The 14,443-nt window shown below is 38.4% G+C and overlaps 1 protein-coding gene across 1 annotated transcript in view; it reads left to right on the forward strand.

The window, feature by feature from the left end:
• DMGDH (dimethylglycine dehydrogenase) overlaps nucleotides 1-14,443 on the forward strand; it is a 47,001-nt gene that overhangs the window by 7,853 nt on the left and 24,705 nt on the right. Inside the window, exons 4-7 of the mRNA XM_009884295.1 lie at nucleotides 917-1,081; nucleotides 1,535-1,739; nucleotides 8,396-8,644; nucleotides 9,832-10,030. Coding sequence (XP_009882597.1) covers nucleotides 917-1,081; nucleotides 1,535-1,739; nucleotides 8,396-8,644; nucleotides 9,832-10,030 — 818 coding nt within the window. The remainder of the gene's footprint in view (nucleotides 1-916; nucleotides 1,082-1,534; nucleotides 1,740-8,395; nucleotides 8,645-9,831; nucleotides 10,031-14,443) is intronic.

Raw genomic sequence — 14,443 nt, forward strand, 5'->3', positions numbered from 1 at the left:
AATTCATATGATATGATGCTGTCTGTACTTGAGAAGATTGCTGCAATTCTTCTCATCCCTTTCAGTGAGATCTGTTTTTTTATTTAGTGACTTGAGGAATGGGTATGCAGAGAAACACTGGAGTAATCTTTTTTATCTGGCATCACTCAGATGTATAGATTTCATTTACTAATCTTGTGCTTGCTTAGACTGCATCAGAAATTGCATGATCCTCGCTGTGCTCATCTACAAACTTGATAATTGTAATAAAATGTTTTTTTCTTCTTTCTACTGCTCAGCTAGATAAGCTACTACAGCAGATTATCATTATGAGTTCCACTAAAAGACTTATTCAGCCATATGAATGTCCTGTCAGGTAACATAGAAAAGGTGAAGTAAATAGTGTATACCAGAAAGTGAGCATTCAGTGTCCATCTATATAGGGATTTCTACTTTATTAAAAAGACAAAAAAAGTGGGTGGTTATTCATTGTGTCAATAAAAGCCAGGTAAATTTATTCTGCAGCAACTCAATAGAAAATTATGGAGGTGATATACTTTAATATAAACTTTTATATATTTATTTTTGAGATGTATCTGGTTCTATTTTTCAAAGTGTGTGAGTGCATAAATTCAAGTATTGATCAAATCTTAATAAAAATAATTGTATAATGTCATTCAATAAAAGCTTTTTACAACTGTTTTGAAGATGGTATGTATTAAGCTGGGAAGTTAATTTGATAACTTTTTTTAAAAAAAAAAAATTCTGTAGGAATTTACACCTAAGTCCTATTCCTTCAAGGGCACCTAACTTATTTGAATCTCTTTTCAGTGATGTCAGTGACAAAACTCCTGTAGACTTCACATAGCATAGGAACGTGGATTTATGGAGATAAGTAAAGGTTCTTTCAGTAATTCACTATTGCTCTTTGTTTTAGGCTGTGGGGTTTCATCAGCCTGGCAGTATCAGAATTGCTTCAACCCCTACTAGGGTGGATGAATTCAAATACCAAATGACTCGTGCAGGTTGGCACGCAACAGAGCAGTACCTAATCACACCTGAGAAAGTACAAGAGCTATTTCCCTTATTAAACATGGATACGGTAAATAACCTGTTACAAAAAATAACTTCATTGCAACTAAATATTGGTCTATCAGATAGGTAGACATAAGGTCTGTTTCCTTTATATAAATTGTACAAGGAATTCTTGGTTTTCAGTGAAAAAAAGATGCGTTATAAACTAAAATCAGACTCATGCATTTTAGTGCATGATGTGTGCCACTGTGCATATTATTAATTATAATTGATACAATATTATAATATTAAAGCATTGTAATCTTTGATTGCATGGGAGAACTGAGCCATTTTACTTCCTTAAACCACTGTTAAGTTGGATAGCTGTCGCCCTGTTGTTATAATTGTATGTTCTGAAAATTTGTTTTGATTTGACTCCTTATGGTTTACTGCATTCAAGACATAAAGTGGTTTTTGTAAAACTGGCTAATTTGGATAAATTTTAATTTCTTTAATTTTGTGGGATTTTACCTCCACTTAGGTTTTAGCTGGCCTGTATAACCCTGGAGATGGTCATATTGATCCCTATTCTCTCACTATGGCCTTGGCGGCAGGAGCCAGAAAATATGGTGCCCAATTAAATTACCCCGTCCAAGTAACTAATCTGAAATCCCGATCAGATGGGACATGGGAAGTTGAAACTCCACTTGGAATAATTCGAGCAAAGAGAATTGTGAATACTGCAGGTAGGATTTACCATAAGCATTTATATACTCTTCAGATTTACAAAGTGGCTGACATGGACCATCTGTACTGTAGTGTGTGGATTACAGGAGTAAGTAATACGTATTTTTGAACATTCACTTGGTTTGTGGTAAAATGTATTTGGACCATATTACTTTACAGTATTGTGAAAATTTAGCTCTTATGTTAATCGTCCTTGAGTAGGCATTACAAGTATTTATTTCTGGTTTGTCTCCAGCAGTTACTAGTCAGACTGTCTTGTTAGATGTCAGTAGCAGAAGAGACCTTTACTGGTCTACAGTAAGTTGTGTAGAAGAGAGGCTACTGCCTATATTGTCCTCTAAAATCTTATGAAAGCTACTTAGGAAGGGACATGGGATGTACAAATGAAGTGGGAATGTCTTCATTGTTTTTTCAAAGAGACTAAGGATTTGCAGCAGGTAAGATAACCCTGCCTATTTCAGTATTATCTTTCTCTCAGATTTAACTCTAACCCCATATCCTTGAAACAGAAGATTTTTGTTGGCCTTTGAATAGTATTTTAAACATGCACTTGGCTTAACAATACCTTTTTTCATGTAATAAAAATTTCCTAACTCAAAGGAGCTTGTATTTACACATGCAATTTTTATTTTTTTTATTGTGTTAAAGAAGCCAAACTGATGTGTCTGCTTCAAAGAGCTTTTGGGCAAGAGTCCTTTGGATTTGTCTTTGTTTTCCTAAACAAGTTGATATACCTAAAGACGTGTATTCAATCTAAACTGCGCTTATTTTTATGCTGCTTTATACAAGTTACCGAAAAACATATTATTGGTGAAACAGTTGGCACCTCCTACATGAAGCATGCCTTTTACTTCCTAGTAGAAGACTTTCTGTTTTCCACTGTTTGAAAACATGCTGAATATTTACCATTTGGATTAAATTTTTGTAGACTCTGTCTGTCTCAAACTGAATCGTATCTGTATTTCTAGGGCATGAGTCTTTCATACATCCCATCTTGGTGAATAATCAGGCTCGAGTAGGAAGCTATGATGGCTCAAGAGGACTCTCTCTTCTTATTCAGACAGGACAAGTGAACTGGGAGCAAGCATATGTCTTTATAATTCCTTTCTACATCCGTGCAGTGGAAAACATAAAAGCATCTACTTCTAGTGCAAAGCAGATAAAATGAAGAAGTTGAGTGAGACAGGGACTCTTGTTGGTGGGTAGAATAATGATGGCTGAAAATTGGAATTATGAGTGAGTTGGACTGGGAAGGGAATAGACTGGGAGAGTAAAATGCTTGGGAAAGGTTCCTGGAGGTGGTTGGGAGCATTGGCAGCAAATGGAACACGTATGTGCTTAGAGGACTTGCTGAATAAGGAAGCTCAAACCAGGAGGTGCTGTGGGGATGGCAACAGTGGGGATGACACCACAGAGAGGGATGGTGGAAAGGGTATCATCTGAAATGTTTCATTAATTGAAATGGAGCTGGACAAAAAGAGTAGGAAGGCTACTTGAGGAATGGTTGTGTATGAAACTGAGACTGAAAAACTGAGGCTGCCTGAGCTGTCTGAGCATGAAAGACTGGCGGAGTAGCAAGGGAGAGGTAGATGTGAGTAGACTGGAAGGAAGAGAAGGCAGGTGGAACAGGATTTCACAAATGAGGGAGACTGGCTTGCACACAGAGACAAAAGAGCTGAAGAAGGATGTAAGGACTGGAAGAAGAAGAGCAGTGTTTGAGACAATGAAAAACAGCAGGTATAGGACAAATAGGAATGGAGAAGAGAGAAGACTGGGATAGAGAGCAATTTGGAGGTAGTGGGATAAAAGGGCTGACTTCGGAGAGGATGAACCTTACTGGGTGACCTTTCTTTCCGAGCCTGGGATGTATACAGCTCTGTGTTAGATCATTCCAGGCTTTCAGTAAAGACTAATTGGGAAACCCATTGAAAAGTGTGCTTTCTCAACATATGCCTTCCCTACATAGGTGATCGCCTGCAATTGCTATAAGCCTAGCTAAAATAGCAGGCATCTGAAAAAGTTCACCTTGAGGTTCTAAGCCTGCTCATGAGTGCCACATAATGACACCTGGGAGAGAAAGAGGACTAGAAGAGTTCAATATGCTTTGTAGAAAGCGAACAACCACAAAAATAGGGAAAACAAATTAAAAGACTTTTACTTAGACCACAATGTCAAGCACTTAGCAGATAAGAGGCATCAATATCTGATTGCCTTTGGACTGTCAGTTCATGGCTTTCAGGCATGAATTATGGGACAGCATTCAGTTACAAAATCACAAGCTCTCTTACTAATAGGATCCTTACCTCGTTTGTTACACGGTATGGGTATATTTGTCTGGGAGTGATCCAAGATTATGGAATGGAAAGGCAGCTCTTTTGGCAATTAGACCTCTTACTTAGGCCACAATCTTCTAGGCACTCATTATCCATAACTATTGGCTCTGTATCATATGGATGAAGTATCACAGACATAGTTAATTTAATTATATTTTTGTAGTGTGGGTATCTTTGTTTGGCTTATGTATCAAGTTGATATTAGGCAGAGTTTTCTAGTAAGTACTTTTCAAAGTTTATTTGCAAAAATTACAATGCACCCTTGTGAAATTTTCGTGTCTTCTTTATTATGTAATAAGTTATTAAACCAACAATATATTTGGTTAATTCTCTTGTGTAGCTAACTTTTCAGCCAAAATGAACATTTGAAGCACATATTGCTTAACATTCTGGCTAAGAATGTGAAATCAATACTGTATAACACATATATCTTATAAATGTTCTCTCAGCTAACATTCATTCTTCTTCTCAGCCTTGCCTCATTCCACTACAGATCATGACTGGTATAATTCAGAGCTCATATTTTAGGCTCATGTTGCAATATGAGCCGAGAAAAATATATCAGAAGGCTCTCTACATTCTTTGTCTCCCCTCATCCCCCAACTGACATCTGCTGTAGAACTGGAACAAACTGGTTTCAACCAATCTTTAGCTGTTCCTTATGTGAGATTTCCATTTTGGAGGAAAGCAGATGCCTAATAAATAATCCCTGACATGAACTAACTGCTACTGAGCCTGCTGAAGTGATTTGCAGACTATTTATAATGGAATGCTTGATTAAAGTCTGCAAAAATAATGAATTTAGTTTATATATACAGTATGTGTGTGTATATAAGCACACATCTGCCAACATGTACACACTGTATATACAACCATTTATATACACGTAGTGAGGGAAGATTTTCTTTTTTAAAAACAAGCGATAGTCAGATTACATAGTTCAGCAGATATGCTAAGTAATACCACTACTAAATATTTCAGCATCAGATGTTTGCAATCTCTACAATTTAATCTTCACAAATGTCCTACAGATATAATTTATGCCTTCATTTATCTCTACTATGTGTGATAGGACTTGACATCTGCTTCCAATTAGAATTTTGTTTCAGAGAACGTATTCTTCCTTTTGCCATTTTTGTGTTTGTAATAGATTTGCACATGGTTCAAAAACTTTAAACAAAGAAACTGTAATATTTTTCATTTAGTAAATGTCAGCTGTTGTTATTTTAAGCAATTAAAGAAGCACTTATCAGAAGTGTGATTTTTTTAGAAATACAAAATTTAAGATTTTATTTTGAGCAAACCTAATCTATTTGCCTTTAATTCAAAAGCAATTTAAAATCAGCTGTGTTTGTAATGTACCTCTGCAAACTTAATGGCTAAGAAATTTAATATAATTTTGAAAGAAACTAAGTTAAGTTTCAAAGACCTAAAATTAAGTCTACAGTTTTTTTTTCTTTGAGAAGCTTCAATATGCTTGCTCCCTATATTTTCCCACTGATTCTGTTTTAATGAGCAAGCAAAATAGTGAATTTATTAAAAGCACATTCCCAGACCATTATTTCTTTTCCAAATACCTCTTTAAGTACAAACAATTTTGGCAGGAACAGTGCATGATACTAGAGATGGAATTTTCTGCTGCTTCACCTTTCCTTCTCCTCCGTGGATTGTTAGCTGACCTTACCTTAGAATAGTTTTCTTTGTAGGTGACATGGAAATGCCCAAATCACAAGAAGTTCCCTAAAGATTGTTAGCCTCTACTTAAATCCACATTTGTATTTGTCATGTGTAATGGAGGAAACCCTTGCAGGTGTACTAGAAATTCAACTTTATTAGATTTTTTTGTTGTTGTTTTTTTGTATAAGAGAGCGTAAATCACGTTTCAGTAGCCTTAAAGGATGTTTTGGATCACTCACTGTATGACTATGGTATGATCTTCCCTGAGCCAATTTAACTGACCTAACAAGTGTTTTGTCAGTGCGTCTCCTCCAAGTGGTCAGGATGCCATTAAGAAGCAAAAGCCTCACATACGATAGATGTAGAACAACAGACACTGGGTTTTGATATTTACTGGGCAGAGGCTTTTAATTGAACTGACCTCTCTGCCATGGTCCTGGATTTCCTGCTCCCTTGCTTCAGCTGGCTGTCAGCAATTGTCAAGTGAGTCACCATAGAAAACATTTTCCTCGGAAAATTTGCATTTTTAAAAACTGTGGGTGTTAGACCCTCAGGATGGTTTGTAATATTAAATAAGAAACTGACAGCCCTCCTGGCATGGGGCAATGGCACAAGGCCAGCATGGCCCAACTCAACTTTCCTAATTGCCCTGGCTTTAGGCCATGGCCGAGAGGAGAGGATGTATTCCCAAGTTAATGTCAGCAAGCAGCACGGGCCGGCTGCTGGCCGCAGGATGGGGAGCCAAGCGTGATAACATGGCTGGCAGGGTAGGGGCCGATCCAGCAAGGGCTCTGTCCTGCAGGGCAGAAGGGAGGGAGCAGGGCAAGCCCAGGCTCAGCAGCTGGGGTCAGCCCACAGTCCAGATCTCCAGACAAGCTTGTGGGGATGAGGCACAGGCAGGTCCGTAGTGATGAAGCCAGGAGGTTGAGCCACAGGTCAGGAACAGGTCTGGTGACGGTAACCAGGGTCAGATACTGCCCAGTGATCAACAGGCAGGACCATAGAGACGAGACTGGGTTGAGGTCAAGCTGGAAAGTAGTCCACGGATCAGGGTCTGGATCAATGAGGTCCATGGCCAGGCACAGGCATGGTTGTGACAGAGCTGTAAACAGGTACACCTACAATCAATCCAGCTCAGACAGGTTCTGAAGACTCTGAGCTGACCTGAAACAGGGCTCCTGGGCCCATGGGGTGGAAGTCCCAGGTGAGGCTGCTCAGGATCATTAATGCCGGTTAGCACCCTCAGGGCCCCGAAGGCTAAATTTTGACCAGATTTCAGACAGTATGGAATTGAAGAGAGAGGTAGGAGCTTTTGGGTAAGACAAATAAGCAGCAAAAAGGAAGAAAAGTTATATGTTAAGCTGGGCAACATGAGTGTAAGTCCCAGGAGAAGGAGTAGCTGTGTTAGGTAGCAAATCTTGCTGGAAATACTTTTTCATAAACAGTTTGGAGTCAGCTGGTGACACAGGAACCAGGCACACCTGTCTTCTTTTCCTGGGCGCCATATAGCACATAGCCTTTTATTTGGAAGGCCCTGCTACTTCTTCCTCCTCTTCCATTTTGCCTGTCCCCAACCCTTACTCCCAGACTCCCCTGAAAATCCTGCTTCATTGGATTTTCCCCTTTCATTCCCACTTCTGAGATCTGCGCTCCTTGACCCAAAGAGTCAGGAGAGTGGGGCTGAGGGATATGCCAAGTTTCTTAGAGCAGCTGCCTTCCCAGTCAATTGTATGTCTGATTCCCAGGCCTGTATGTTCCAGCCTTACAGCAGATGTGAGCCATGATGCAGAGCCCAATCTAGTAAGTTTGGCAGTTAAGTGGCTTCCAGCCTTGACTTTTACACGGGCACGTCACTAAGTGAATGCAGCTTACCAGCTTAACCTTAACAGAGAAGAATTAGGTCTTCTTTAACTTATGCCTAGTAGTATATACATGAAGGACCTTGAGCAGGCTGCAGGGGCAGGGAAATTGTTGCTGGCGTTTTCTGGTCACAGTCTGTATCAGAACTTTAATTTGGACAGCTATGGGAGAGCACACTGACTACGAACATTATAATGAGTTGATTGCTATGTGAGAGACATAATTAATATGAGTCACATGATGCGTGTGAAAGAGGAGAGAAACTTAAATTCTCGAGGTTAGCTGGCTGAAAGTACTGCCTTGCTCTATTGGGGTGTTAGGATTTGGCTGCTGTCTTAGAAAAACATACTACCTCATTTGGTTGATAGTAAGAGGCTAGGTTAACGCCTACGGTGTGAGCTAATTTATTCTGATTTTTAAGTGTCTCTGACTTTGCTAGGACTGCATTGCAAACCTACTGTACTGAAATAAATGATGGGGTTTGTGGGACTGTTAATTATCTTTTGAACTTTTGTAAGCCTAATTTATATTTTACTGAATATATAATTTTTAATATCTGTATACTAAAATAATACATGGTAGTATAATTAGGAACAAAGACATGGAATTATGGGGGAAAATTATGCTGGATAATATGAAAAATAATTTTAAAATTAAAAATATGGAAAAAAATTCTTTGTCACATTCCATAAAGCGCAGTGCTTCCTGGAAATCTTGTACTGTTGTTTCCCAGTCACTGAAATTAGTGTTTGAATATTTCTACTTTGTTTTTTTGTCTTCTTGAGGCTTCTGGGCCCGTGACATAGGCAAGATGATTGGCCTGCAGCACCCTCTCATACCTGTTCATCATCAGTATGTTGTGACATCAACTATCCCTGAAGTGAAAGCCCTAAAAACAGAATTGCCCGTGATTCGTGACTTAGAAGGATCATACTACCTAAGGCAAGAAAGGGATGGTCTTTTATTTGGTCCATATGAAAGCGAGGAGAAGATGAAGCTGCAGGACTCATGGGTAACAGATGGAGTTCCACCAGGTAATGAAGAACATTAAATCTTTAAACTTGATAAGCATTAGCACACATCTTAATGTGTATAAATCCCAGCCTTATATGGTGGAAAATAGAAAATATTTGCAGTGCATGATTGTAATGCAGAAACTTTTTTTTCAAAGAATAGGTGTAACTCTAATGATAAGTGTCAATAGAAATAAAAATGTAACATAAAGCCTATTTGAAATAGGCACAAAATACACATCTACAACATAGTCTTACCCTACTCTCTGAACAGGTGCCTGTGTGTTGTGATTAGATGCAGTCACCAAATCTGTGTTATGTAGCCTTTTGCAACTGAATGGGTTACAATTCTCTCCAGCATACTGTCAGGGGCTCTGGGTTTTTGCTGTTCCCCCAGAGATAATGTGTTTGTCAAACAGGAACACAGGTATAGCAAAAGAATGTCTTAGACAAAATGCTGTGCTCAGATCTAAGTGCAAGAAAGATGTACATTTGTATAGAATTTTTGTACCAAAAAATCCTATGTCATACTGCTGCTTATTAAAAAAAAAAATAATAAATTGCTGTCTTATATCTAGGCTCCAGCTTTCCACTCACTTCTAGACAGAAAGTTATATTAAGTCAACACTGTTGCTTTTTTAAAAAAACACAACATGTTTCCTAAGGAGGAGCAATCAGCATTATTGGGGTTTGGATCACACTGTCATAGCTTCGTGAACATATTGTTTCCAGTACCATCGAGTCCCTTTATGGAGTGATGTTCAATAATGCTTAGAGCTCAGACTGAAGGGTGAAATATATTCAGGAATTTACTAAACACCACGGTAAAAACAAGCTGTCACAGGCAGTATCTTTCTTCCCTTCCCCAAATTGTTGGCATATTGAGAAAAGTAAGTGGGTCTTACTAACATAGGAGGAAGCTTCTGTGTTTCTCTACTTCCTTTCTACTTCATTGTTGAATTTGCATGACCTTAGGGTTAAACAAATATGTATAAAGGACAGTATAACTGCAGTGACAATAAACTTGATCCTGCAGGTAACTAGGGATTTATGCACGCCATTTTTTCCCTTATAGGATGGCAAGGGCTTGAACATACTCACTGATTAATTCCATATAACTTTTATATATGTAGATTACGTAACTGTATTTAAAATGTAAGTATTTTCAGTGTAAATAACTATATAATAAGAGTCAAATATATTTGCAGGTTTTGGAAAAGAACTATTTGAGTCTGATTTAGACAGAATAATGGAGCATATTGAGGCTGCTATGGAAATGGTCCCTGTTCTGAAAAAAGCAGACATTGTAAACACAATTGCAGGTCCTATCACCTATTCTCCAGACATTCTTCCTATGGTGGGACCACATCAGGGTGTCAGAAATTACTGGGTAGCTATTGGTTTCGGGTGAGTAAATGCTTTGTGACAACTTTTATTGTTTAAAATTGTGGTCAGCTCAAGCTTTGCACAGTTTTATGGTTTTGGGGGTTGTTTTGCACATATTTTATCTAAAATATAATTGGAAATAGTCTTAATTACCACTACCTACATAATAGAACATTATCCTTCTCTCATACTTCTTCTCTCACTGTTTTTCCAATTTGTTTCCTCCTGTTATTCAGGGGGCCAATATCTGTAACACTTTATGAAGCAGCAAGAAATGGGTAGTACTTGGTACTGTCTGTGCAGCAAGTTAAAGCCATAAAAGTGCTGGGTTTTATAATACACTTTCCAGTTCATTTTTTAAATATATATATATTTATAGTGCTTTGAATTACATGGTGTTCAACAGTTGTTTGGTGTATGCAGCAATTGTTTGGCTTATGGTGTCACTCCAGTTGGACAAGAATGAGTGGTACATGGAGAACTTTTAATAGGAAGTATTAACTTCCAGGTGGAGTTGAAGGCATACTAATCAGAAGGCATTGCCGGCATACTGGGTGACTGACTGCTCTGGGGATACACACACAGTAATAGTTCTGACTGTTGAAGGTTGAGCTGAAAAATTGTGTTGCTTGGTGTTGTAAGAAAGCAAATGAAGAGGGCAGTGTGACAACAGGAATGAGTGCTTTACTGGTGTCATTCTCCTGCCCATTATGATATTTTCTTTGAATATTATTTACATCTTATATACTATGGCCCCACTTTAATTGTCTTAGTTTCAGCATTGATTCAAGATGGATAGAATGAACTGAATACAATTCCAGGCACATGTTATTGAACACATTCTGTTTACACTGTTTTTTGAATTGCCTAACTTGCTGTTCAAAATCCAGCTCAGCTTTTTCCAGTTTTCTTCAGTCCAAACCAAACAAACCCTCAGATCATAAGATAAGGCAGTACCACTAATGTGCTTTCCAAGGCCCTCAAAATAAAAAGGTTTGGTAATTTTGCAATGATTCATTGTGAAAGGTATTCACCTTTGCTGCTTGGATTTAAAAAAAAAATATTGTTATCTTTTAGTAACATTTGCAGAACTTATAGTTACAAAAGTGGTTTGCCTAGTCCTTGTTCACCAAAAAGACTGTTTAAGTTCATTACTGTGCTGCCAGACTTTGGAGCCTGTTTTCCTTCGTTGCTGCCAATGGAAGCAGAATCGAAGTTCCATATAGGAATAACTGAAGGCCAGTGTTATATGTTAAAGTTTCTTTAAACAAACTTATTTCAATAATTTGATTAATCTCTAAGTGTGTAGACACAGGTTGCAAATATGTTGCTGTCATTGGATTGCTTTGTCTGCTTTTCAGGGACGTTTGACTCTGTTCTACGCTTCTGGGTCACTGCAGTGTTTCTAGCAGTGTTGTAATTTTTTGTGTGCATTAGCAAATCCTTATCTCACAGTCAACTAGCAGGGACATTGTGACAGAGGACTTAGTGCTGTTAGTTTAGAGGATTTTTATTATCTAAAATTGGCAGCTTGCTAGGCATTTTAATGTGCAAAGAAGTAAGTAAGTATAGTTAGCAGATCTTGTAGCGCTGTTTATTATTATTACGGTTGCCCAATGCTTCCAATTTAAGACTGTTTTCAGTTACTTACAGCTTTGAAAATGTTAACAAGAGTAGGCTAGATTTTTATTCAGAAATATTTAAGTCAAAGCAGTGTAACCATTTCCAAAGAACATGATTTTTGGAAGATATGTTAGTGTGCTCTGTTAAGGGTTTTGGGCTGAAGTCTTTCTTTTGAAAAGCTCTTATTTCGCCATTTTCTGAGAATGAACTTCACATTTGGCAGAAGTGACCTTTCTCCTAAAGATATGCCTTTCTGCTGTTCTTCACAAAATCTATCCGTGAGGCCCACTCACAAGCCTTTATAAACGTTACAGCTCATAAACCTTTAATAGAGACTCACTAAATCATAGCATCAGAATATCAGGTTGGAAGGGACCTCAGGGATCACCTGGTCCAACCTTTCTTGGCAAAAGCACAGCCTAGAGAAGATGGCCCAGGACCCTGTCCAGCTGAACCTTGAAAGTGTCCAATGTTGGGAATCCCCCACTTCCCTGGGGAGACTATTCCAATGGCTGATTGTTCTCATTGTGAAAAATTCTCCTTGTGTCCAGTTGAAATCTTCCCAGAACTAACTTGTACCCATTACCCCTCATCTTTTCCATGTGACTCCTTGTAAAAAGGGAGTCTCCATCTTTTTTATATCCACCCTTTAAATACTGGAACAAAATCTTGCACTAAGATTCCTGCATTCTATCTACAGTAGTATTGCACAGCCAGAGACCGAAAAGGAGTTTTCCTGCAGAAATGGGATAGAGAAATGAGTAAATCCGAGACAAAGACTCTAGAAAAGGCACTGTGCTGTGCGAGGACTCAGATTTCCTAGGAAAAAGGAGTGGAATGAGTCAGAAACATGTGAGAAGCAAGGACTCATAAACAAGTAAGACCAAGAATAGGACAGAGACAATGAGGAAGATAATCTGACAGGGATTGGAAGGAGAGAAGAAAAACAGACAAGGGCAGTTTGTGTTCATTAAGGAAACTTTCTCTAAATCCTCATATGAAGACTGAGATTCATAAACTGTACCACTCTTTACAGCTACTTGTAACATCCTATTCCTGCAAAGCGTTTCATTCTTGTGTAACAGATCTGAAGTGGTGTATTAATACAATCAGTAATGAGGGATCTGGGCACCCGGCATGAATTAAATTCTCTGATAATGTAGGCCTGGGAGCACCAAATCAGCCAGCCAATCAAACCCTGTAGCTGGGAGCACCAAAATCAACTGATTGCACAGAGACAGCTCTGCAAAGCTCTGCAGAGTGTAGAGACCAGTCAGACCACACGCAGTGCTGTACCTGTAGTAGCAACTCCACATTGCAGGGCTGTCTTGCCCCCAGGATTATCCTGCCATCAGCTCAGCAGTCTTCAGCTGAAGCTAGAAAACTTCATTGCATTTGGTCTGTTGCCACCCACAGTCATGCAGTGGTGTCTGTGCTGTGTTCCCATGTGCTTTTGGCTGCAGTGAATGGTGCAGGGAAGCAGCCATTCTTGAAGGTCACAAAACTTATTCCCGTGAATAACTACGAGTTCCCTAATTAACTTACCTCCAGCAATGGCTAGCTCTTCTGTAGTACTTGCAAAATGGCAGTTTACAAGCACTCACCTTTACTGCATCAACTGTAGTAACAGAAGCTTGTGCTGAGAATCTAAGTATTTATGCTGAACAGCCTAAAGGAGTGTGTTTGGCATAATTACTTCATGTACTCAACTGTTTAATATTTCTGTTTTATTTAAATAAATAAATAAATTACAGCTAAAACCCCACTATATCAAAGTAATCTCATGAATATTATTAAGTTAGGCATTCTGCAGTTAGGAAGTGCCAGAACTAAGTTGTCTGTGTAATCTGAATTCATTCTTCTACTGCATATGCATTAGAATTAAATGATTGCATCCTTTCTTTTTTTTTTCCTCCCTCCACAAGATCCTTGCCTATTTAATTTAGGGCATAGAATTCAGAATGAAAAGTTGATGAACAGCAATTCAATTTTGGTTTAGCTTCACTATTCAGTGTGTCTGTGAATTAATTGCTGCATGCTAATCTAAACTTGGGTTTGGACAGGCTTACTATTTCTTCAGGGATTTTTCTGTTGTGCTTATTGGAGCATTTCACAAATAACTAAGAATTTATTTTCACATCCTCTCTAGACCGGAGGCTATTTTGATACTTTTTTTTTAGACATGGCAAACTAATTCACAGAGGTATTAACACCAAATGATTTAAAACTTTTTATTTTAATAATTATTTCTCATTAAATGTTTTGGTGTCAAATCTGAGGTGCCTGTAATTCAGCATTACATAGTACTGTTTGGTCATATGTAGACTGAGTAGTGACAGACACATTGCAGCAAAAAAAAGATCCTTGTCCCCAGTTGTCCACTTCAAGTACCTCGCAGGAGCACGTTTCACATACAGCTTTTTCCTTATGGATGTTAAGATGTCAAGCATTTTGACAGTTAGAATTATGTGCAAAATATTTAAGTAAGGAAACCTTACATCTATCACTTCATAACTTTTGAGCAACTACCTTTGCTGTCTGGTGTGGTTCCTTTAATGCAGGTTTCTTCCAAGAGATCTCCTCTATAGTCTGATTCTTCACACACTCGTGTAGAAACAGAACAGGTTTTTGCCAGACTGGTACCAGAAAATTTCTACATGTTTGTTTTGTTAGCATAAGCTTTCTGGAACCAATTCTCTTTGTAGTTGTAGTGGAGAACAGAGAAGGTAAATCAGGTGAGAAAAAGCAGCTTTCAACTCAGGCACCACTGCAAGCAAGTCTAGTTTTATCTGCAGTTCTTCTACACTCCCT

Source organism: Charadrius vociferus, unplaced genomic scaffold (genome assembly GCF_000708025.1).
Source record: "Charadrius vociferus isolate BGI_N301 unplaced genomic scaffold, ASM70802v2 scaffold183, whole genome shotgun sequence".
Taxonomy (NCBI): Eukaryota; Metazoa; Chordata; class Aves; order Charadriiformes; family Charadriidae; genus Charadrius; species Charadrius vociferus.